General features: G+C 31.6%; 4 protein-coding genes across 8 annotated transcripts; 3 read left to right on the forward strand and 1 right to left on the reverse strand.

Moving 5' to 3' along the window:
- The first annotated feature begins 17 nt into the window (after positions 1–17).
- Positions 18–3,173, forward strand: LOC111308894 (cleavage and polyadenylation specificity factor subunit 3-I). Of its 3 annotated transcripts, XM_022907568.2 has the most exons (6): positions 18–138; positions 235–439; positions 542–639; positions 737–782; positions 861–1,010; positions 1,320–3,173. In XM_022907568.2, exons 2-6 carry the CDS (start codon positions 290–292, stop codon positions 2,958–2,960), a joined length of 2,085 nt encoding a protein of 694 aa, XP_022763303.2. In that variant the 5' UTR covers positions 18–138; positions 235–289; the 3' UTR covers positions 2,961–3,173. The 3 variants fall into 3 exon arrangements, with proteins under 3 accessions (XP_022763303.2, XP_022763305.2, XP_089602580.1); XM_022907570.2 differs by having other exon boundaries at positions 99–439; positions 861–1,217; XM_089746454.1 differs by having other exon boundaries at positions 99–439.
- A 5,348-nt stretch (positions 3,174–8,521) lies between these two features.
- Positions 8,522–12,103, forward strand: LOC111308895 (magnesium transporter MRS2-4-like). Its single transcript, XM_022907571.2, has 4 exons — positions 8,522–9,122; positions 10,415–10,863; positions 11,235–11,516; positions 11,610–12,103. The coding sequence occupies exons 1-4, from the start codon at positions 8,774–8,776 to the stop codon at positions 11,886–11,888; spliced, it is 1,359 nt and encodes a 452-aa protein (XP_022763306.1). The 5' UTR covers positions 8,522–8,773; the 3' UTR covers positions 11,889–12,103.
- A 2,380-nt stretch (positions 12,104–14,483) lies between these two features.
- Positions 14,484–19,695, forward strand: LOC111308897 (uncharacterized protein At4g06598-like). Of its 3 annotated transcripts, XR_002692311.2 has the most exons (6): positions 14,484–14,675; positions 16,177–16,923; positions 17,714–17,789; positions 17,905–18,031; positions 18,746–19,222; positions 19,503–19,695. XR_002692311.2 is itself a non-coding variant. In XM_022907572.2 (5 exons), the coding sequence occupies exons 2-5, from the start codon at positions 16,196–16,198 to the stop codon at positions 18,943–18,945; spliced, it is 1,131 nt and encodes a 376-aa protein (XP_022763307.2). In that variant the 5' UTR covers positions 14,484–14,675; positions 16,177–16,195; the 3' UTR covers positions 18,946–19,695. The 3 variants fall into 3 exon arrangements, 2 of the variants coding, with proteins under 2 accessions (XP_022763307.2, XP_022763308.2); XM_022907572.2 differs by having other exon boundaries at positions 18,746–19,695; XM_022907573.2 differs by having other exon boundaries at positions 16,183–16,923; positions 18,746–19,695.
- A 772-nt stretch (positions 19,696–20,467) lies between these two features.
- COBL6 (COBRA-like protein 6 precursor) lies at positions 20,468–24,298 on the reverse strand. Its single transcript, XM_022907577.2, has 6 exons — positions 23,786–24,298; positions 23,609–23,688; positions 22,140–22,587; positions 21,573–21,726; positions 20,958–21,235; positions 20,468–20,869 (listed from the first exon to the last, which is right to left on the reverse strand). The coding sequence occupies exons 1-6, from the start codon at positions 23,874–23,876 to the stop codon at positions 20,589–20,591; spliced, it is 1,332 nt and encodes a 443-aa protein (XP_022763312.2). The 5' UTR covers positions 23,877–24,298; the 3' UTR covers positions 20,468–20,588.
- Between the last annotated feature and the right edge of the window lie 762 nt (positions 24,299–25,060).

Raw genomic sequence — 25,060 nt, forward strand, 5'->3', positions numbered from 1 at the left:
TTTTGGTCCGATGACCCAAATGTTAGGGTTTGGGCTTGGGCTTAAAATTCAAATCTTGTCTGCATCGCTATCACTCCGGTTTTCACTTCCTCGGAATTGGATCGGTTTCATTCTTCCAAACCAGGGTTTTTGAGCTCTGTAACTTTGCAAGCTCTCTGTCATAGTTTTCTTCGAACTTTGTAATAACAAAGTTTTTTCCCCTTTTATAAAATTTTGCTTCTCTGATCTATCTAGGGTTTAACTTACTGCTAAAATTCATAGCGAAACGCTCGACTCGAGAGTGAGATAAATGGCTTCAACAGGGCAACCGTTGTCACTTAAAAGAAGAGATGCGCCATTAACGAGAGAAGGAGATCAACTTACTGTAACCCCTTTAGGCGCTGGCAATGAAGTTGGTCGTTCTTGTGTTTACATGTCTTACAAAAGCAAAACTATACTGGTATTTTTGCGAATTCTTTAATTGTTTAATCCTGGGATTTTTTATTTTCTTTTTTTATTGTAAATTTTCCTAAAAATTTGTTTTTTTATTTTTTAATGATAGTTTGATTGTGGAATTCATCCTGCTTACTCGGGTATGGCTGCGTTGCCGTATTTCGATGAGATTGATCCTTCAACAATTGATGTCCTTCTTATCACCCAGTATGGCTTTTTTTTTCCCCTTATTTTTATCTTTAATTTTGTCCCCTTTTTTTCCCTGTTAAATGTTTTCTTTCATTTGCTTATGGCAATTGTGCAGCTTTCACTTGGATCATGCTGCGTCTCTGCCGTATTTTCTAGAGAAGGTTCGGTCAGAGTAAATTGTCATATAATTTTACTATGTGGTCTTGTTTAAGAACTAATGTGTTTATATTTTCAACCAGACCACATTCAGAGGTCGAGTTTTCATGACTCATGCGACAAAAGCTATTTATAAGCTCCTTTTGACTGATTATGTTAAAGTGAGCAAAGTTTCAATTGAAGATATGCTATTTGATGAACAAGACATCAACCGCTCCATGGATAAAATTGAGGTATATATTCTTGGTTTCCGCCTTCCCTAATATTTTTTTTGGTACATAGGAGGCTGCAGCTTGAGAATAAGGGAAGGAGTTACAAGTGCTGGGATTCAAACCACAGTCCTTCTAGATGCCACCTATTTAGGGTGGCTGCATGAATACTGAGCTAAGCTCCATGTTCCCCTTTTCCTAATGTTAGGGCTGTATTTTCGGGTTAATCTGGTACCAATGTTGTCAGATTTGCTTTTAAGTTATTTCAGATGTACCTCCGAGTTTTGTAACCATATTTGAAAACTATTTGTTCTGTTATGTGCTTGACTGCAGGTTATTGATTTCCACCAAACTGTGGAAGTTAATGGCATTAAGTTCTGGTGCTATACTGCTGGGCATGTTCTTGGTGCCGCCATGTTTATGGTTGACATTGCTGGTGTTCGAGTCCTCTATACTGGAGACTATTCTCGTGAAGAAGATCGTCATCTTCGTGCTGCTGAGCTCCCTCAGTTCTCTCCTGATATATGTATAATTGAATCCACTTATGGCGTCCAGCTCCATCAACCACGACACATTCGCGAGAAGCGATTCACTGATGTTATCCATTCTACAATTTCTCAAGGGGGTCGTGTTCTAATCCCGGCATTTGCCCTTGGTCGTGCCCAAGAACTTCTATTGATCCTTGATGAGTATTGGTCAAACCACCCTGAGCTTCATAACATTCCAATATATTATGCTTCTCCACTTGCAAAAAAGTGTATGGCTGTTTATCAAACATACATACTTTCCATGAATGAGAGAATTCGCAGCCAGTTTGCTAACTCAAACCCCTTCAAGTTCAAGCACATTTCTCCATTAAATAGCATTGAGGATTTTAGTGATGTAGGTCCATCTGTTGTAATGGCAAGTCCTAGTGGACTTCAGAGTGGGCTGTCACGCCAACTCTTCGATATGTGGTGTTCTGATAAGAAAAATGCTTGTGTTATACCTGGTTATGTCGTCGAAGGGACACTGGCAAAAACAATTATTAATGAACCAAAGGAAGTCACACTCATGAATGGTCTCACTGCTCCTCTTAACATGCAGGTTCATTACATTTCATTCTCTGCCCATGCGGACTACGCACAGACGAGTACATTTTTGAAAGAGCTGATGCCTCCCAATATAATTCTTGTTCATGGAGAAGCAAATGAGATGGGAAGACTCAAACAGAAGCTTATCACGGAGTTTACTGATGGCAACACCAAAATCATTACCCCTAAGAATTGTCAGTCTGTGGAGATGTATTTTAACTCTGAGAAAATGGCTAAGACTATTGGAAGATTGGCTGAAAAAGCCCCGGAAGTTGGTGAAACTGTCAGTGGTGTTCTGGTAAAGAAAGGCTTCACATACCAGATAATGGCTCCCGATGATCTTCATATCTTCTCACAGCTATCAACAGCAAATATCACTCAGAGGATTACTATCCCATTTGCTGGTGCTTTTGGTGTGATAAAGCATCGACTTGAGCAGATATATGAGAGTGTGGAATCTTCAACAGATGAAGAATCTGCGGTTCCAACATTGCAAGTGCATGATAGAGTGACTGTGAAGCAGGATTCTGATAAACATATCTCATTGCATTGGACATCAGACCCCATAGGTGACATGGTGTCAGATTCCATTGTGGCTTTAGTTCTGAACATTAGCCGGGAGATCCCTAAGGTAGTAGTTGAATCTGAGGCTGAAAAGACTGAAGAAGAAAATGGGAAGAAGGCAGAAAAAGTTATTTTTGCACTCCTAGTTTCACTCTTTGGGGATGTCAAATTAGGAGAAAATGGAAAGCTTATGATAAGTGTTGATGGAAATGTGGCTCATCTTGATAAACAGAGTGGGGATGTTGAGAGTGAAAACAAAGGTTTAAAGGAGAGAGTAAAGACGGCTTTTCGACGAATTCAAAGTGCAGTAAAGCCGATCCCTTTCTCTGCACCTTAGGTTTCTCCATTATCTTTTGATTTATTAATTCCTTGTTAATGTGCTTGACTTTTGGGATAAATTTTGGATTTGCCAATAATGCAAGGTATATTTAAGTTGTTTACCATACTTATTACCAAGCATTAATTCCTAGGTTGTACCCCTTAGCACTGAAGGAGGTCATTGTGTTGTAGCTGTTCCATTTATATTAGCTCTGTTGTTATTCCGCTTCAATATTTCATCGTCACTCTGATCTGGTAAGATTCATGGTTTTCTGTCCTTAATGTGAAAAAAGGGTATGCCAATTATGCTTGTGGTTAATCAGAAACCAGTTATCCCTTATTGCTATTTTTCTGATGATTATAGTGTATTGAACCTCTCGTATCAAGTTCTAATATCCTGTAGTTTACGTATTTCGAGTGTATACTAATTGAAACTTCAAATGCTAGCTAGTATTGTCCTTGTTTTCAGCCTCAATCTGCAAGGTGGCGGTAGCTTTGATATTCGAATTTTTTGTTGTTAAATTTTGGCTGCTTGCACTTGAACTTGATTGCATGATCTTTTTGAGCTAATCTCCAACATGATATGGCCATAGCTTCTTGTTGATGGATTATTTTTATTGTTGCTGACGACTCGTTTATAGTTCAAGCATGCTTTCTACGGTTAGAAAAGTGATATTTTGCTAACTAATTCACTTGAATATGGACAGATTCTTTTATGCATTATTATAGGGTAATGTTCATTATTTGTATTGTAAACAATACTCAATTCATTCATCAGTTTCCATATTGTATAATGAAATAATAAAAGCTTCTGCACAATCAAGTTCTTTCCCTTGAATAAAAAAAATGGTTCTGTGCTTAGTGTTGCTCTGGTTTTCATACATATAAAATTGCTTGCAATTTGCAGGTAAGAACAACTCAACGTGTGACACAAAAGCCACATCATCATCACTCATTTACTTGGTTTTTGGATTATTATTTTATTTTGAGTCAGCCACGTTTTGAATTTCGATATTAAAATATTATTTATTTATTATTTATTTTAAATATGGTTTAATATATATCTGTAATAATTTTTTAATTTTACTTATGGAATTTAAAATTTTCATTTAACGGCGCATGATTTCAGATGCCACCAAAAAGAAAGGAATTCACTACTATTAATTTCCTTCAACGGGATTGGTAGCCCAAAAATGGTGTGATCCTAGAATATATATATATAGATATATATAAATATATAATGGGAATGAATATCAAACTCAAATATAGTGTTGATTCAAAAGGCCTAAATATACGGTAAGTTCAACAATTTTTGTTGGTTGGAACTTGCGAGAAGTTTGAAAACTATTTTTCAGACAAAGTGAGAAGCGATAACACTAAAATTCTTTGATTAAAAAATATCACTAAAAAAGAAAACTCCAATGATTTTTTTTTTCAATATTAAATGAAAAGTTTTGTTGATAGTTAATGAAAAGTTATATTAACAAAAGTAAATTTCATGATTATTCTTTTACTGTTAATTTTTTTAATTTTTATTTTTATTTACAACTTTAGCATTACACTATTTAAATTCTAATTTATTTTTTTTTACCAACAATCTCTTTGATGAATTGACACATCATTAAAATTAGCATTTAAAATTTATGGATTCGAAAAATTTTATAGAAAAGGGTTTAAGAGGATTACGAATTTAAAAAAAATCGTAACTTTTTTTATGTTTGTGTGTCTTTTAATCTGATCATCAACAAACTCTTAATTTAATATTGAAAAAAGAGAAACCATATCCTCCAACGAAGGATTTGTTTAATCCAACTGTATAGTGGTCATGTTCTATGTCGTGTTTATTTGACATTGATATCTTTGTTGTCGTTGCACTTGTTCTTTGACATCACAGAACTAGGTTGTTGCATGACTCAGTAAACCTTTGAAACTAAAATTTTATATTTTTAAGTAATTGATAGTAGCATGATGAAAACTTTATCGCATCATAATTATAATTTATGATTGAATTTTTAAAAATTTAATTTATTATGACATCAATCTTAAATACTTAACTAAAATAAATTATGGTATTATAATTGTGAAATACATGAATAAAGGTCATGCAGCATCAGTCCACATAGCTCTTCAAATAAAATAAAACAAAATCTATTGGTTAGCATCTTATATAAATATATAAAGTCAAAGGTTTTAGTAAAAATGAAAAAAAAAATTCTTATATAAACAGTTTAAAATATTAATATGTAAACGGTTTTAAAAATTGTCACATGATGTCTAATAAATGTATTTTATTTTATTTAATATATTTTTAATTTAAAAATAATTTAAAAAATTAAATTGATTATATTTATATTTTTATTATTAACTTTAAATCACTCTCAATTCAATTCATATTAAAAGTATTAAAATTTTAAAATTTTCTTAGTTTGATAAATTAAATCAATAAATATATAATTAATAAATTAATAAATACTACAATTACAATTATAAAATAATTGATTCTCTAATTAATTATTTGACACATTTATATTTGATTAAATATAATATATAGCAATTGATGTATTTCATATGTAATATATAAAGCAAATATAATTTAAAAAACTGAATTGATTATACTTATGTTTTTATTATTAATTTTAAATTACTTTCAACTCAATTCATATTAAAAGTATTAAAATTTTAAAATTTATTGTTTTAACAAATTAAATCGATCAATATATAATTAATAAATTAATAAATACTATAATTACAATTATAAAATAGTTGATTCTTTATTTAATTATTTGATACATTTTATTTGATTAAATATGGTATCCATTTGATTAATTGATGTATTTCATGTGTAAATATAAAAAGTAAATATATCAAATTAATTCTCCATAATTAAATGAATGGAATAAAATATTTTATTAATTTATAGAATAAAATATTTTATTAATTTATATTTAATTGCTACATTTATATTTCATTAGATATGTTTTCATGGATTTCATTTGATAAAATATTAATGCACATTGATTTTATTTGTTTTCATTTATAATGTTTTATAATTTTATTATTTGATGTTAATGCACATTGATTTAATTTGTTATATTGCCATTATTAAATACAATAAATTTATTTTATTTTATTATTCTAAATTAAAGGATCTCTAAATTTAATAGTTAAATAAAATATTTCAATATTAATTAATTTGCTATTATTAGACCATTATTCGCTCATAATTTTTATTATTTCAATATTAATTTTTATAATTTACAATTATCTTATTAATTGACTATATTTATGTTTTTACAATTGATTTTAAATCAATTTCAATTCAATTCATATTAAGTTAATTAAAATTTTAAAAAATTTGTAATTTGACAAATTAAATCAATCAATAAATAATTAATGATTTAATAAATACTACAATTATAATTATAAAATAATTGATTCTCTAATCAATTTTTTGATACATTTATATTTCATTAAATATATTATCCATTTGAGTAATTGATATATTTCATAGTTAAATATAAAAAACAAATATATCAAATTAATTCTCTATAATTAAATTAATGGAATAAAATATTTTATTAATTTATATTTGATTGACAAATTTAGATTTCACTAAATATGATTTCACTTGGTAAAATATTAATGCATATTTGATTTCATTTGATAAAATATTAATATACATGGATTTCATTTTATTTTAGTTGTAATGTTTTATAATTTTAAAATCTATATATTAATACACGTTTATTTAATTAAAATTTAATTTGTTTTACTGTCATTATTAAATACAATAAATTTAATTTTTTTTATTATTCTAAATTAAAGGATCTGTAAATGTTAATGATAAAATAGAATATTTCAATATCAATTAACTTATCATTGTTAGATTATTGTTTACTCACAAATTTTAATATTTCAATATTAGCTTTTATAATTTAAAATTATTTTATTAATTAACTTGCAACACATCTTTTATATAAGTAGCTTCAAGTTATGCATAATACATTTTAAACTACTTTTCATTAATTTTATATCTTTTAATCATTATTTAACTCTATTTTAATTTTCTCTCTGATTTTCACTTTACATCATTTTTTTTGCGCTGCTTAAAGATTATTATCTTTTTATACTTATATTTTATATTTCTTTAAGTATGATATTAGTTTTCTTTAAAATTTTTTTTGTTGATGATTGATTTAAAGATAATTAGGTATATACAAAAAAAAGTCTTTCACCAATATAATCACTATTATGAAAGTTGATATCACTTTTGGTTAGTGCTATATGTCATATGGGTGTAACAATAAACTATTTGAAGTTGAAGAGAAATTTCAATACTATTCCCGCAATTTTAGTGTCCCTAATCAAACTCCAAGATACTTAGTATTTATATTTTTTATATTTGATACATAAAAAATGTATTATTTCATTATGATAATAAAAGTATTTTAAATTATTATATTATATTTATAATTGTAAAGTTTTGCATTTTTTATATGAATAAGTTGAATATTGAGACATATGATAATTCTAGAAGGACAATATTCATATTGAACAGCTAAAGATTTAATTAATAGAGATACTGACGATTTTTATGAAATATCTATTAAGGTATTGAGTTAAAAATTATTTTAATATTATTTAATATTTAAATTAATTGAATAATATATTTATACTTATGATTTAGGAAAATGAAAATCATAAAATGTACAAGATATTTGAAAATCTCAAAAGTAAAATTTATGTTTTCGAGATAAAAGCAATCAAGTATAATTTTGAGATAAGTAGTACTAAACTTATAGTGAATAAGGTGTACGATTTTGATAATAAGTTTGAATGTCAACAATTATTGAAAGAGATATATATAAATTTATTACAATAATTATGTTTGTTATAAAGTTATATAATTTAAATTATAACTAAATTGTTGTTAAATTACAAATTATTGTTTTATTTATATTTTCACCTCTATCTATGAAATCTATCAAATTATCAAGTAAAATGACACATATTTAAAAAAAAAACAAGAAAGATTGAAGAATCAATTGTTTTTTTTCACTTCAACAACAACAATTTATGGAAGGCTAAAAAAATTTGTATGCATTTTGATTTTAAAGATAAAATTTTTAATTTATTGAAATCAAAAACATTATTATTTTTTGTTTAGAGAGTATTTGAATTTAATAAATTATAATTTGAGTTTTTTTTAGGATTGATGACAATTGTATAAGTATATGCAATATGTAATTAATTTAATTTATTATATTAAAATATATAAATTTAAATAAAAATAATTATATAAGTTATGAGTTATTAATGAATTTCATAACTTATATTATTATTTCAAAAAATTAATATTTATATAAAATTTATTGATATATAAATATATTTTTGTGTATCATACGGGTTTAAAATTAATTTTTTATTAAACTCAACTCTATTCTAATAAAATGAGGAAATATGCGAAAAGTAAAAACAATGGGTTAAAAACATAAAACGGAAATATGATGTGTAATCTCAGCCAAACAAGCGTAAAAGAATAAAATTAAGTTATATAAGAAAAAATATGTACTGCAAATGAGATTATAAAACCAGAGCTTCCAACCTTCACCAATCTTCTCTTCCCCCAACTCCTCCGCCTGAAATGAATAAAATAAAATCCCAAAAAAAAAGTCAAATTATGGAAGAAAAAGAAGAAGAATGGGAATCCGGAAGCGAAGGAAAGGGAAAAGGACAAAACTCCAAGCTTTGTTCTAATTTCCATGGCCCCTTAATTCAAGGGGAAGAAAAAAAGAAAACAAAGAACAAAGATTTGTAGGAGAGAAAGTTACAATGGGCAAATGCCCCTTCTCGTCCGGCCGCTCCTCTCGTCGGCGACGGCGTCCGAAATCCACGGAGGTCTCACAACCGCCAACGACGCCGTTAATTGGAGCCGCTTCTTCATCTTCACATCCGCCTCCGAGCACGGGAAATTTGATTTGCGGTGGAGGTGGGGGGATGGGGTCGGCGGGGAAGGGGAAGAAGAAGCCGGCAGGAGCTAGGCTATGGATGAGATTCGACACGATGGGAAACTCGGAGTTGGTGGAATGCGACAAGAGTACCATAATTAAAAGAGCTTCAATTCCTTCTCGGGATTTGAGGATTCTTGGCCCTATCTTCTCTCACTCCTCTTCTATTATTGGTATGTTTAAATTTATAATTATTGTTTTCTCTTTAAATTTATTAAAATTTTTTGCTTTTTCCATGGTCTGATCAATTGTTTTTAATGGAATTAGTGTATTGATTATTGAAATTATGAGTATTTTCACTGTTTTTGACTTTACAGATTGCTGCTAATTGGTGTCAGGGTTCGGCTGATTTAATTTTCCTTTCTTTATAGACTGAGGATTCAGGGTCCTATCCCATTAGCTTGCAAGTAGGAACTAGGATGTGTAAAAACTTTGAGTTTAGAGTGCAATTGCATATGCTGCTAAGATGCAGGTTTTTGGGTACCTCTAGAACTGTCTTAAAATGTTTTCATTCTTTGGTTTGAAGGTTACTTCTAAAACTACGGTGGGGAACACGTTGGCCGGAAATGAATGCCACTGACAGAGCGGTTTTGATACTGTGTTGCTTGCTATATTTCCAAGCAAACCCTAAATGCTGATATTAGTTGTGAATTCTCTAAGAAAAGTGGTTTCCTGACTTCCATCCTTGCTTGTTGTTACTCTTTGTTGATTGTTTTGAATTTTAACTGGATTTTACAAAGGTAAGAGATTGAACTTTTTAAGTAATTCAAAGTCAGTTTGCTTTGGTTATGAATGAAGCTCGTGATAATAAGTTGAATGTAGTGTTAAATGGGATCTTAGTTAGAAAGACTCCCATGTTAGGTCACTACAAAAGTTTGTTTTTATTGTATTTTTAAGATTTAAGATGGATGACAACTGTTTGTATTGTCATACTGATTTCATTGGTAATACTTGTGTGGCTATATGATACTACCATGCTTTATTGTATAAGTTGCTAAATACTTATGTGGCCGAGAATCTTGTTGCCAATCATGGCAGCAAATACAAAGCTATGATAACCAAGCATGGGGCAATCTGCTGTTTGCTGTGTTTCTTTTGTAGTTTTGTCTGCTCCCCAAAGAGGAAGTACATGAATTATTCTCCAGTTTTATATGCTCACTTATAGTCTATTCCCTTTTTTCTTATTCCAATCTGTTTTGTGCCTTGATCTATATCATTATCTTTATATATATATATATATATATCTATTTATTTATTTATTTATCAAACAAATAAGAACATTGGATTCTCTGTTTGGTCATCATTATCTTGAAACAGTTAAGAAATTTTCTTTAGATATTCCAATCTGTTTTGTACCTTGATTTATTTCACTATCTTGATATATGTATCCAACAATTAAGAATATTGGATGCTTTATATTGAAACAGTTAAGACATTCTCTGAGATTCTTTTGTACCTTTTACAGCCAGGGAGAAAGCCATGGTTGTCAATTTAGAGTTTATAAAGGCCATAGTTACGGCTGAAGAAGTTCTTATACAGGATCCCCTCGAACAGGAGGTTCTTCAATTTGTGGATCAACTTAGACAACAACTTCCTCATAAAAGTGTATTTAAGATGAAAGGAGCAGGCAAAATGGATGTAAATGATAGTGAAATGGATGTTTCACCTGGTGGACAATGGTCACCTGTTCCAGAAGCCATGGATGGTTTGCAGTGTGAGCTTCCATTTGAGTTTCAGGTTCTGGAGATAGCATTAGAGGTTGTCTGCTCATTTTTGGACAAAAGTGTGGCAGAACTTGAGAGGGATGCTTACCCTTTGTTGGATGAACTGGCCAGAACGGTCAACACCATGAATCTTGAACATGTGCGGAGTTTGAAAGGAAATCTCACTCGTCTTCTTGCACGTGTACAAAAGGTATTTTTGATGCCTGTTGTTTCTTTCAATGTCCTAGTTGTTGCTCACAAAGAGAATACTCCTTATCTGGTTCAGTGTGTGTGTGTGCATGTATGCCTGCTTGTGAAGGAGGGAGGACCAATTACATGAAACCTGTCCTATTTTATCCTGCCAAAAGAGTTTTTATCTGACCAAAGAATCAGAATAATCAGTATATGGAATCTAACTTCCTAAGGAATCTGATGCAATCTCCACTATTTGCTATGGACAATTTTACAATGAAAAACAAGTATATGATTCATTAAAGAAGTAACCCATTAATGCTGCATCATTTATCCATATGCTATTTTGTTTTATGTGTGAAACATTAATGAGGACCTGGTAAATGTCAGGTGAGGGATGAAATTGAACATCTACTGGATGATAATGAAGATATGGCACATTTGTATTTAACAAGAAAGTGGATCCAAAATCAGCAATCAGAGGCTCTGTTAGGAGCTGAAGTTTCAAATAGCATCAGTACTATTTTGCCCCATCTAACTCGACTTGGTTCAAACAGGAGTGCAAGTTTGGTGAGTAGCCACAATTTGGATGACAATGATGTTGAGGATTTGGAGATGTTGCTTGAGGCTTATTTCGTGCAGCTGGATGGAACACGTAACAAGATATTATCTGTGAGTATCTGTCTTTACCATGGTGGAATGAATGCATCTGGTTTCATCTCCTTGACTTGATCCCAAGTATGATTTGATGTGTTGGATTTGCAGGTTCGTGAATATATTGATGATACAGAAGACTTTGTCAATATTCAACTTGACAACAGGAGAAATGAACTCATTCAACTTCAATTGACATTGACCGGTGCATCGTTTTCTATATCTTTGGAAACTATGATAATCGGGATGATTAGTATCAACATCCCTTGTACATTATACGCAAAGCAGGGGATATTTGGAATCTTTATTGGAAATCTTACAGCGGGGTGTGTTTTGATTTTCCTGCTTATCCTAGGATATGCCAGATGGAAGAAGCTGCTCGGTTCTTAAACTCATCCTGATGATCAACTATAGCTGTGTTTTTACTACTTCAGATCTATAAACTCTATTAGCTTATGTGTTGACCCCAGCATGGGATGCCATTGAAACATATTTAGAATAAAAGGACCTGTATCCAAGTTTTCTGCTACATGTTTTAAGACTAAAATGTATAAGTACAATGCTTGAGCTTTTGGAAGTGAAAAGGTTTTTTTTTTTTTTTTAAATGTTCCTGTTAGATCTACGTAAGATCTTAATGTGCCTCTTGATATCTAACCTTACATTTATTCTGATTTTTCCCCCATGAATGAGGAGCAAGCTTTCTGCCCGGACAAATCGGTTGCCAATTAATTTTGTACTGAAAATGCTTGCATTCCTGTCTCAACCATATGATGATTGCTCCGAACACCCATGCTTTTTCTGATATTTGTGGTCACTGGTCACCTTTGTTTTGCAACCAACTTCAACCTAATTGCTGTAAAATTTATGTAAATTTCAGGGTTTTGTACCGTAACTGTTTTTTTTTTTTTTTTTAATTCATTTAGGTTGTGTTAGATGCACCAGACAATTTGAATCATGCATTTTATCTCTGGGAATACCCCAATTTCCACCAAGTTTAGATCGTACTCTCAGGTACTTTTCTCAATTCTAATGAAGTAAAATTAATGCATCTCGAAGTCTAAGCAACTGTGATTTTCATTCAACAAAGTATAGTAACTAATTAGTATAATAGACATTGATCTTTAGATTTTTTATAAAAATTCATTTTTGATACATCGATAGTAAAATTTTTTAATTTTAAGATTAAAATTTATCATATATTTTTTTATTTATTTTATTAAATTTCAAAGGTATGTGTCAATTGTCATCTTATTAAAATTTCACTGTTAATGAACGTGCTAAGTCATCTTTTAAAATTTATATTAAAAAGTAAATTGATTTTTATAAAAGACAAGTAGTAAAGTGGTACTACAAAATTATTGGAGAGTCGGGTCCCTTCCTATAATACTAGCCCAACTTGTTGCAAAAAAAAGGTTTTAATTTTGTACTTTATATATATATTTTGCTGTTGTTGTTGACATATCACTGAAAGAAACAAAAGGCATTGGACAATGCAAGAAAATGGCCTGGTCATGGTTGGTGGACCATATTAAAAGGCTGTCCAAAACCTTTATGATTCCACCCATTTATTTTGCAATAAATTTGCAAATACCCTCGTAAATATATCACTGTTTGCATTCAAGTTTTATTGTTTTCTTTTTTTAGCAGTTGACTTTAGATTATCTTTTACTCAAAATTTATATATACTTTTGTTTTTTCCATGCTTGATTAAGATACTTTGCCAACTTTTTTATTTTTAAAGGGCTCCAACTTCGGCATAATAACAAATTATTTTGATATTTACAAGGGTTAGTTCAATTGATAATGATAAAAAAAGTATTTTTGTAAATTTTGATGTGTAATTCAAATGATTCAAATAATTATTTTAAAAAGTGATGTAATTATTTTTTTTATTTTTTAAGTTATACTTTTTTTTATAAAATAAATTATTGTAAGCATTTTGAGAATAAAAAATTATATATCAAATTGATTTAAGAAAATATATTTTTAAAACTGTCCAAAAAAAATTTTTAAACAAAATCTAAAAATATCCCCAGCCGTATTAAAAAAAAAAAAATTTTTGAATTTCGTTTCTATCTGTAAAATTTTAACTTGATGTAATTTAAGAATAAGATTTGAATTGAAGTATGTTAAAGTGCGATTGGGATTTGAGAAAAAATAAAAGAAAATTTTCTTTCTTGCTTGAAGACAGATTTGGAAGAGTAAAAATCAAACATATAAAAAATTGTTGCTGTTTGAGTACTTTTTGATGGGTGGAGTTTGGTTGGCTGTCTTCCTTTGTTTGTGCATTTTCTTCATCTATCATTCATAATTGGATGTTAATATTAATAATAATCATTTTAATCCAACAACTCTGCTCCCCATTCTCTTCACTTTACGTGTAATAAACTCACCTCCCAACTCATTACTAACAAAACCCAACCCTTTACTTCTTTTCTTCACTACCAAAAGCAACCACAAAAAAAATTGCCCAACGCGTTACTTGCTTATGTGATCACATATCTTTAGATTTCTTTTTTGCAAATAATTATATTAATTTTTATATTAAATTGTAAAGATTTGAATTTAATTTTTTATTTAAAAAATAAAAATAAATTGTAAAGATTAAGTTGTGGGATTCAATTATTTTAAAAATATAAGTTGATCTAATTATTATATTTAAATTTCAACAAAATAAATTATTTTTTATTTATAAGCTATTTATATAGAACACATAAATACATTTTACTCAAATAAGTTAAAAATGCGAAAATATGTAACAAATAAAATACAAAATTAATCATAGATAAACATTTAAAATTAAAACAAATTGTTTTTAATAGGCTATTGACGTAATTCATGTCACTAGCTAAGTAGCTAGTACTAAGATTTAAAGAATGAGGAATTGGCGTGGGTAATATGTAATAAGAGTATTTTATAGGGGTTAAAAAGATAAAAAAAAGTTTCGCACTTTTTTCAGATTTTATTTTCAATCCACCCCCTGATTCCTGCCTCCATGCTTCAACGCAGAGAGAGAGAGAGGGATAGAAAACAGAGAAATAGAGAAGAGGGCTTCATAACAAGAGAAACTGAAAACACGAGCAAAAAAAAGAAAAAAACCCTAGGAAATTGTGAGCTTCCGATTTGGAAGCATTGAGGCATTGCATTTTGAGATCTCAATCCTTCAATCCCCGTAAGGTGAACTTTTCAATTTTTTCCAATTTTATTTATTTTATAAATTACAAATTTAATTATAAAAAACTTTGGTTTGTTTTTATTTTCATTTTTTTTCTTAGCTTCCAAAGCGAATCTGTTTTTAATCTTCGAAATAATTTTTTTTAAGTTACTTTTAATCCATTTTTCATCTCTCACATTGTAACATTTCCTTTAATGGAATGTCTAATCTTCAATTCTTAGGCTTTCATTTTGTTTTTTTATTTCATGAGTCGTGTTTTCGTTTTTATTTATCTGAGATTTTTTTATTTCTTTTGTTTGGTCGCTGAGAAAACGTGGAAAATAATAAGAAATCAAACTTTTCCAGTATTTGGATTTTTACTATTCTATACCTTTGCTTAGCGTAGGTGATATCTTTATTTATTCATTCATTTTTTTATTATTCAGAACACAAATTAATCTAGAAATTTAACGTTGTTTTTGTGTTTGGAAAGAGAAACTATAAATAGTGCCAGAATCACTATTCTAAGGTAATTTGAATATGGTAATTCTGAGAGATTTTAATTTGCACTTTCCATTTTTGTTGAAAAAATTGAATAGTGCCATTTAAGGTAACGAGTTAGATTAATTGGTGGTTGTTGTTAGGATTATCTTAATCTATTTCCTGTAGACGTGTTATCTACGGCAATTTCATGGGGGACGGTATGCATTTGGGGATTTTTCTTTTTTTACATTGTTTTTGAATTTGACCCTGTAATTTGTTCAAAGGCTGGGCCATGCAAATGTAGGGTTTACTTCCTTGCTTCCTGGTAAAAGTAGGATTTTTGTTAGTAGCTCTTTGCTACAGTGCTCTGAGAGACTTTGCTACATATGCAACAGTAAACACTTTTCAAGATGATATGAATATGATTACATCAGAAAGGTCTTTTTGACAAGATTGTTTGATATGAATCTGTGTTTTTTAATAGTATTTATAACATTCTTTTATGTGAAGATTCAAATAAAACAAGCAAAATTCAGATCACCATAGAAGATATTGTGTAATGTTATATTCTTCTATATACAAAAATAAAAGCACAGAATTGTTGTCGTTGTGGCATTTTTTTGTCCTCTTTACTTGTACCCTAAGATTTAGTGATTGGAATTACGGACTGATGTTGATCTAAGATGTATTGTCATGTTGCAAATCATTCTGTAATGTGTGATTCACTAATTTTTTTTTTTTTACTGTTATCTTTTCATTTGGATTGTAAATCTTTGTCAGAATGTTTCCCTGTTATGCATATGCAGTGTACCAGACATGGGTGTTTTTATGTTTAGATCATTATCTGGTATATAACAATTGGTTTGGTGCATGACACAATCTATTGTTTTTCTGATTTTCTCTGTTGAATGAGGTCATATCATCTCTTGGTTTGTGAATAAAAAATGTAACTGCAACTCTTTTTCTGGGACTTTTGTGTTCGCCTTTATTTTTATCATAATTGATCTATTCCATGATCTGTCTCTCCTTTGCTCTTTGCAGGAACAGTTTGTCCTTGGCCATGGCGAATTCCAAGGGGTCAACAAACATAAGAAATTTGATGTTCTCTGGAAAGCATGCTTCACTTCCTCCAAAAAGTCCATTTCCTACAGTCTCTCCAACATGTACTGATTATGTCCCCAACAATGTAATTGGATCAAAAGCAGTTCAAAAGCCTAGAGAGGGAAATCCACACCACCTGCGCACCTCCTCTGAAAGCCTTTTGATAGAGGAGCAACCCTCTTGGCTTGATGATCTCCTTAATGAGCCTGAGACTCCTGTGCGAAGAGGAGGTCATCGACGTTCATCGAGTGACTCTTTTGCATACATTGATGTATCTAACGCTCCTAAGCTAGATTATGCAGCTCAGGATGAGTACAGATATAAAAATATGATTTCTGCACCTTCTTGGGCATCTCAGGAATTTGATTATCACAGTCACAAAGATGCTCGGCTTGCCTCTTTCTACACTGATGTGAACTTGGTAAAGCAAAAGAATAGGGCATGGGATTCACCTTTGAATGCTATGACTCATCCAAGCGGGCTTCCTTCTCTCAGAGAAAACACCATTCTTCCAGGTTTAGGATCATCATGTGCACTGCAAGAAGTAGAGGGTGCTCCATCAACAGCAAGCGAAAAACAAGACTCTGCTGAATCTACCCCTCTTGATACAAAAGCTTCTTCTGAGAAAAAGGATAATCCTCACGCCAAGTCTTCTGCATCTGACAGTGATACAAAACGTGCCAAGCAGTGAGTAACACATAATATTTCCTGGTTGCATGGCCGTGTCTGCTTTTTTTCTTGTATCTTATTTTCTGCATGTGCATGCATTGTGTTTAATATCTTTTAAAAGTTTCATTTTATGAGCTCAAGGAATACCTGTAGTTGCTTATAATGCTGCTAATGTTGTTAGTAATCAATTATTTTTTTCTTACAATGATGAAATTGACAAGGAGCTTGTCAATTAATTTCCAATGGGATTTGGAAATGATGCTAGATTATGGCTCTGCAGTTGCCCTAGGAATGATTGCATTGATTAGATGTTTCTTGTGGTTGCATTCACTTTCTAGTTGTTTTATGCATTTCTTGGCCTTCTGTCTCTCGTCCTTTTGCTGGAATTTTTCAGTTGAATATTTACCACAAACCAGATAGATTTGCTTTTGGTTTCCTTGAATCCTCTTTGAATAATCATTTTACGAAACATGAGGAGAATGATGGTGCTTGTCTGTAGTCTGGGTTGCAGGTTTTCCTGCATATACACAAAAAAAAAAGGATCACATCAATACATATTCTTATGTTTTCTTGGTTCTTAAATGAAATCACATATTGTGTTCATTCTTTATCTCTTCAAATTTAATTATTCTGTTGTGCCTGGTGTTTAATTTAGTTGATATTTCTTTTGTTAATAACTAGTGACTTTGATTTATTTTTGCCACGTGATTCTTGAAGATTTTATCAAAATACATATTTGGTTGTTGTACCAGTGCCCTACATTGATAGAAAATATTTGATTGCATTATTTCGTTGCCATCTATTCCAGGCAGTTTGCTCAACGCTCAAGGGTGCGCAAACTTCAGTACATAGCTGAGCTGGAAAGGAATGTGCAAGCTTTGCAGGCAAGAATTAGTCCAAAGTGAAGTTTTTTAACGTTTACTGACTTTTCAAATGGACTTAAAGTTATGAAACAGTATTCCATACAATGAAGTGTTAATTGCGATTCCTACGTAACAGGCAGAAGGGTCTGAAGTTTCAGCTGAGCTTGAATTTCTCAACCAGCAGAATCTTATTCTTAGCATGGAGAACAAAGCTCTCAAGCAACGTTTAGAGAGTTTAGCTCAGGAGCAGGTTATCAAATATTGTAAGTGTCTAACCCATGATCTCTAAGGATATGATTATATGTCGTTTTCCTGCATTACACATTGAATAACAACCTTCTTTGTCTACCTTCTAATTATTTGTATGTAGTCCATACTTTGGACCTGTATGAGTTGGCATCATGAGGGGTGATAGATCCAGTTAGGTTTTTATATTCCATGAGTTGCTGTAAAAGGAAAAAAAGCAGTATAGGCCTTTGAAACTTTGACCAAAAGAATTACTGGAAGTTTGTTTGAGATGAAGTGAAATTTATTATTACATTCTAAGATGATTTGGACAAAGGAAGAAAACATATGGAGAAATTTGTATTAGAGAGCATAGGTTTCTGTGGTCATGATTTAGTTTGTCACTAATAAAATTAGAATGTTTTGCTGTACTTACTATGGGAAGGGTTAAGTTAGGTCTTGATTCATGAGTGAGCCACTTTCACTTGTTTTCCCCTAACATAATATGCTGTGGTCCATGTCTTATGCTCGGTTGTGTTCTATGCCGTAGAAAGTGATTTTCCTGCTTCCTTGAGAGCACAGGTTCCCTTAACAATGCATTGGGTATTCCAGAAGCATGAATAATTATGGAGAAAAGGCCAATGTGTCCAAGAGGCTATCATTGATCTGTCATGTGATGAACAGTAATTTTTTAATCAATTAAAACAAAATTTTATTGAATGAAAACTAAACCATGCAATCGTTGTGCTCAGTTGAGCAGGAAGTATTGGAGAGGGAGATTGGTAGGCTACGAGTCTTGTACCAACAGCAGCAAAATCAACAGCAACAACAACAGCAGCAGCCATCATCTAGCCATCGACGCACTAGCAGTAGAGATCTTGATTCCCAATTCACAAACCTCTCTCTGAAACATAAGGATGCCAGTTCTGGTCATGACCCTGTAAGGTTGTAACTGGTCCACTCTGCCTTTTTATATTTAATGTAGCCAGAGCTCTTTCATGCCACTAGTTCGACTGGTGCCGCCATGCTGACCAAATTTGTTTCCCTTGCGTGGGATAAAGCTGAGTTCATCCAGTCTTGGTGCCCTTCCCTCTGCCTGATCTTTCTCTTTATCTCTTACCTTTTTTTCCTTCCAACCAATTAATATCTTCATGTGCACCTGGTAGTCATTGCCAGAAAATTGTATTTCAGGCATGTGATTCACCTGAGGTGGTAAAAGATAAGAACAGGTACCGCATTTCACTCTCTTCTGTCTTTTCATCAGTGGTTATGATTCAGAAATTTTATATGCTCCATTTTCTCTACATTTCGGGTATCCACCTAATGGATTCCACCTCAGTGCACAGATCTTTAGGCTGTTTGGATGTGCATTGTTTATAATGCATAATGGTCAAAAAATATTTCTTGTAAAATGTATCTAACAAAATCCATGTTTTCCTTCTGGGTTCTGTTGGTTACATAATTTGCCTGGTTTTCTCCTTCAGCTTGAAGATAGTTTGGTTTGTGCAGGTTTGCAATCAAGGAAATGCCCTCGCACTATTATTTTTTAATCCATCCTCCCCAGCTCCCCTCTTTCCCATTGGTATTATCCGGGATGTATTTATTAGTTTTCCTATTAAAAAAAGCAGTTGTTGAAATAAGTTGCAACTACCATAATTGCTAAGTCTCTCGATCTAGTTTCAATCTTTAATTTTTTTGGTAATTGAGACTATCAGAATTTGAAACCTATTATTGAAATTAGGAGATCAACATTTTCTCACCGGACTACAAAACTGTTGGCAGTTTGTTGAAAGATTTAATTAAGTTGCAATTTATTTTTATGAACTTGAGCTGATTTTAACATCGCTGTCGAAAAAAACCTTCCTGAAATGCAATTTCTTAACAGCTCATTTAAATTTCTTCATTTGATCTTAATGCTCCCGAACAGCCAGTGTTATTTCCTTATTTGTCCGCATTACTCAATATTTTTGGCGAGTTAATGTGAGTTGAAAGAGAAGTACGTGTGAAAGATGCTACTGCATCCAGGCTGGCAAGTGGTTACCTCACAAACGTTACTGAGCTATAAGGACGTGAACCAGCGATAAAGCCATCTGCAAATTGGCACGCTAGCTGTAAAATTCTGATCCCTAATTGGCCATTTTCATAGACACCGTAATACAAGCTTTCACCAACTCCTCCCTTTTCCCCTAAAGCACATTGGATTGCAATGTCCCCTTGTTTTGCGAGTGCTATGGCTGGGAATCGATTGCTGTTCCATATATTGTCGTGGAGGGAAACAAAACATTAGCAGATTGCGCTAAATGTTTTGATATTATTAAAAAATTTCAACCTTAAGAGTAGGAATCCCAGAGAAGGATGTTAGTTATCTATTTATTGGCAAAAGATATCACAATCTTTTAGGCATTCACATAGATGAGTGAAAAGCAAAGAATTCTGACTCGGGTAACTAGGACTCAAACTTTGACCACGGCAAGTAATAAGAAAAAAAAGAGAGATTTAATCCGAGTAGGACGATTTCTAATTATTTTGGCTTTTAGTTTATAACAACTCTCAACAGGACAAGGAAAATGATTTTCTACAATAGATTTTCACTTTTCAGCACATAATTATTAGCAGCAATAAGGAGAAAAATATTACAGAAAGGCTAAATTTGGTACCATGTCCAGTGTTCGGCAGCCTTGGGTACTGATCAGGAGGGGGCATGACGCATTCATCACCATTAAACATAATTCTTCTTGGGAAACCCCATCCTTCTCTGAAAGTGAACGTCCCTTGATCTTTGCGCAGCAACAATTCAGTTTGTACATTTCCACTTTCCCCTTCCTGTAGCAGCATGTCATTGTAGTACTGAATCCCCCAAAACATCCCTGTATCATCTGCACACATACATAAAATAGTTTTTTCAATCCAAAAAGAAATAGCAAATCATCAGCTGATGAATGAATGACCTTTAATCCAACTTACTGATATAGCCATATTGGTAAAGTGGCTCATAGTTGAAGCTGAAAACTTGTGTCAAGCTTTTTAAGTTAGGGTGTAATGCGACCAAGTTCCACTGACTATAATTCTTCATGGTATTCAGATTATTCACGGTTATCTTCACCCGCCAATATTCTTTGTAACTTTGTTTCACATGCCAATGGACCCATATTGGACACATATGCTGCGTACACCTTACTAAAGATGGTGGCTCCTGATTTGGATCTTTTATTTGTTGCAATAACGATGGTGTTTCACCAAACCTGAACATAAAATATAACCTTAATTTAGTGGAATTAGGAACGGCGGAACCTATGAAGCTGTTCAAGCATTGATTTTAACTAGGAATTTGTTCCGGTAAAAGTAGAAATGTGTTCCATATTCGAGGTAAATGTGTCCTGCGGATCTAATTTAGAACTGTAATCTCTAAATCAGGACTGATAAACATCTTCCAAATATAAACTAGTTTTGATTTAGGAGGCTGGTTTGATATAATTGATTTCTTAAATAAGGTTTAATAGAAGTATAGAAAGCATTAATTAAGGTCATTTACAGGTGCACCCTATATACATCTTAGATGATGAAAGGAGGAGGATTTACTTTACACATGTTGCACCAGGTAATCCTTGGCAGCTGCAGCTGCACTTGGGACAAGGAACAATTGAGCTATTATAGAATGCAGAGAAGGATACACAGCACTTTGGAGAAGTTGATGCCAGAAATTGGGAGTAGATACATGTCACATTCCATGTCCCTGCAAATACAATATCCAGGCAAAAGGAATTAGTATAGGCATGTTGTGCCTCCATCGGTATTCATATAAGTATTTTAAAAATACTAAACCACATTCTCCTAGTCACCCTAGTAAGATACAGTTTGTTTCAATGAGGTTAAAATGGTGAAAGAAGAAAGAAAAAGGCATAATATGTATCAGTCTGTCACATTGAGAGCAACATGACAGGATAATAAATAAAGATCTTGACAATGGTAGAGCACATGGGAAAATGTAGTTCGGGTAATGGTTAAAAAAAACAAGACCACAATTGTGATTCCTGCTCTAATTCCACTTAGCAAAAGAAACTACCTATTCTCAAACCAGAATCTATTACATGATCCATCAATGGAAAGGCTTAGTGCAAAGAAATGTATAATTTGGCAAGAACTTACCAAGAGCTTGTGTCCAACGACGGCCTCCATCTGAACTATACCTACTTGGAGCAACCTGAACTGGTTTCGCACAGGAATAGCCTGGAATCCCAAGAGTGAAATTTTCTGGCATTGTGAAGTCTGAATTGTTGGCAGCTCCAATATTCATCTGAAAAGCAGCAGCATACTTAGTGGGGTCTTGTATCATGGATGATAGGACGCCTCCTTTGCAACAATTAGTTGTTTGCATGTTATATGGGGCTCCAGGTAAAAGGTCAACAATCAATGGCTTCTTCTCACAACAATGAGGAAGTTGTCCTCCCCTGAATCTAGAGCAGTTTCCTTGCTCTGTGGCCTCAGCTCCCTGCATGCTCCAAATTGCCTCATCACCTGTCCAATCCCAACCCAGTCTCCAGCCAGGCCGCTCTATATGGCGATATAGCTGGAAATTAATTATTGATACCTTCACCTGCAACATTATACAAAAAAGAGAAAAAGAAAATGATTGGTTTTTAGGCACAAATACTAGAAACAACCCTCGTCTCAATTCTCTGAAGTAAAGATTGTAAATAATATATTAATACTTATAAATTATTTAAATTTGATTTAAATAAAATTTGAATTCAATTTAATTATTAACGAGTCAAATTTAAATTCAACTTCGAGTTGAAATTAAAATAATTTTATTTATCAATTCAATTGAATTGAAATATTTTTATATTCGATTTGAATAATTCGTGAATTTTATTTAATTTTATATTTTAATATGTTTTAATTAATAAAATATTTTAAATTTAAAATAAAATATAAATAATTAAATTTTTATTTAATATAAGAATTGAATTTATTTTATATGTTAATCAAATTTAATTAAATAAATTTAAATAATTTAATTTTTATTTTGAGTTAAATTTAAATTAAAAAAATAAAATTCGATATCAAATTTTGAATTAAACTTCGAATTGAAATTTAATATTGTATGTACTCTAACTCGAGATTAAGTCCATGGAAGAAAATTATGCATGACTCGTACACAGTTCGACCCTAAGTTCTAACGAACCAGAACATAGCACATTAACCTTGACAGGATTCTTCTCTTCACAAAGACGATATTACCCCTAACGAAGATGATCTGTTGGGCAACAGTTGGATAGACAAGCCAATGGTTTGTGGACCCCATCTGCCCCCCAAACACAGGCGAAGACAAAACAAACAGCTCTTCTGTTCAAATCAAAACAGGCTGGGGAGCTGAGCACAGCGGTGAACATGCATTACACTTGTGACTCTTCCGTACCATACGATGACGACAGTTCTTCAAACTTAAAAAACACACACACTCTTCTGATTTTAATTTCTTAGTATTTTGTTCACTGTCACTCACTAATCATGGTGGCATCCAAAACCCAAAAGTAAAAATAAAAATTTGACAAATATAATCTACCATTAAAAAAATTATTAGTAGAAAAGATTGATGGGAATGAGAAACTTACATCATTTCTATCAGGACTGGATTGCAAAAGATCCCATTTAATAGTTATGTTGCCATAAGGATCCAAAGGATCATATCCATCTGCATTTTAATAAAAATCAACCAAAATAAAAATAAAAATTCAATGTACAGTTTTTATAAAAGTTAGACTTTGAAAAAAAAAAAAAAGAGTACTTACATGAAGGTGAAACTGAGCTCAAAAGAAAGAAAAAGATCAAAGTCGAGACCATATATACTGATCTTTGAACAACAAAGTAAAAGGGGTTCATTCTCAAAACCCCAAAAGGAATTGAATCTTTCCTCGTTACAACCCCTCCAAACCTAAAAAAAAGTATATTTTTTCCTTGAAACTGTCACTAAAAAAATGGATTTTTGTTGTTGGTGGTGCTCTTTCAATCCTTGAACATAAATTGTGGGCAGCAAAAGAAACAGAAAAAGATTAGAGAAGTGTTTTCATTGGTTTGTCTGTTTAACCCTATCTCTCTCTCTCTATGCAAATGAGAGTTGTTTTTCCTTTTTTTTTTTTTCCTTTTAAAAGAAATTAGGAAATAAATTGCAATTAATGCAATGGAGACTGGAGATGTGCTTCCTTGGATTTGCCAGATTTGGGTGCAAAGAATGCGTCTATTTCTATGTTCTGATCTGTTCAACGTTTAGATTCAAAGCTTCACGCGTGTTATATCATACTTATACCCCCCCCCCCCTCGCATTATTCATGCTTGCTCTTTTAATCAGTTTTTTTCTCTTTAAGAAAAATTAATGAGGTCCTTAAAAATGTTTTAAACGTTGAATTATCATTAATTTTTTTTATCATACAAAGAGATTATATACGAGTTGAATTTTGAATAATAAATTTTTTGGATAAGTTTTATTTTCGGATTATTTGATTAATATATAATTATCTCAAATTATTTTTGGCTTAATTTCCTCAAAAAATTTATTTTTTTTTTGTTTAACAAGGAAAAAAAACTGGAATGTCAAATGTAGAAGTGACAGTCGTAAACATAAATCTCCAGCTGTGATAATCATAGTAAAACATATTTATCATCATGATGGTAGGATAATGTAATTTCCATTATTCTCGTTGTCATGTTTATCAAATTATTATTCAAATAGTAATAATAAAAAAAAAAACCTAGTATTAAGTGGTAACCAGAAGTCTTGAAAATAATGGTTTTCTTTTTGGGTGAAAAGAAAAAAGGAAAATTTATACCTTGTTTAGTCAAGTTGGGTGAAACAACATTGCATCTTCCTTTGCCACATCTACAGCAAAAAAATTGAGAATTTTCAAGGTAAAAGATATAAATGTAACCAAATTAAGTTATTAATGAAGAAATTAAAATGGTTTGATGAGTATTTGAATTTAACTCATTTATTATTATTAAACTAAACTAAAACTTAAACAACTCAAGCAACAAATAAAATAAAATCAAACTCTACTACTTCAATACTT

The sequence above is a fragment of the Durio zibethinus genome, chromosome 2 (genome assembly GCF_047325235.1).
Source record: "Durio zibethinus cultivar Kanyao isolate XHJ-2024 chromosome 2, ASM4732523v1, whole genome shotgun sequence".
Taxonomy (NCBI): domain Eukaryota; kingdom Viridiplantae; phylum Streptophyta; class Magnoliopsida; order Malvales; family Malvaceae; genus Durio; species Durio zibethinus.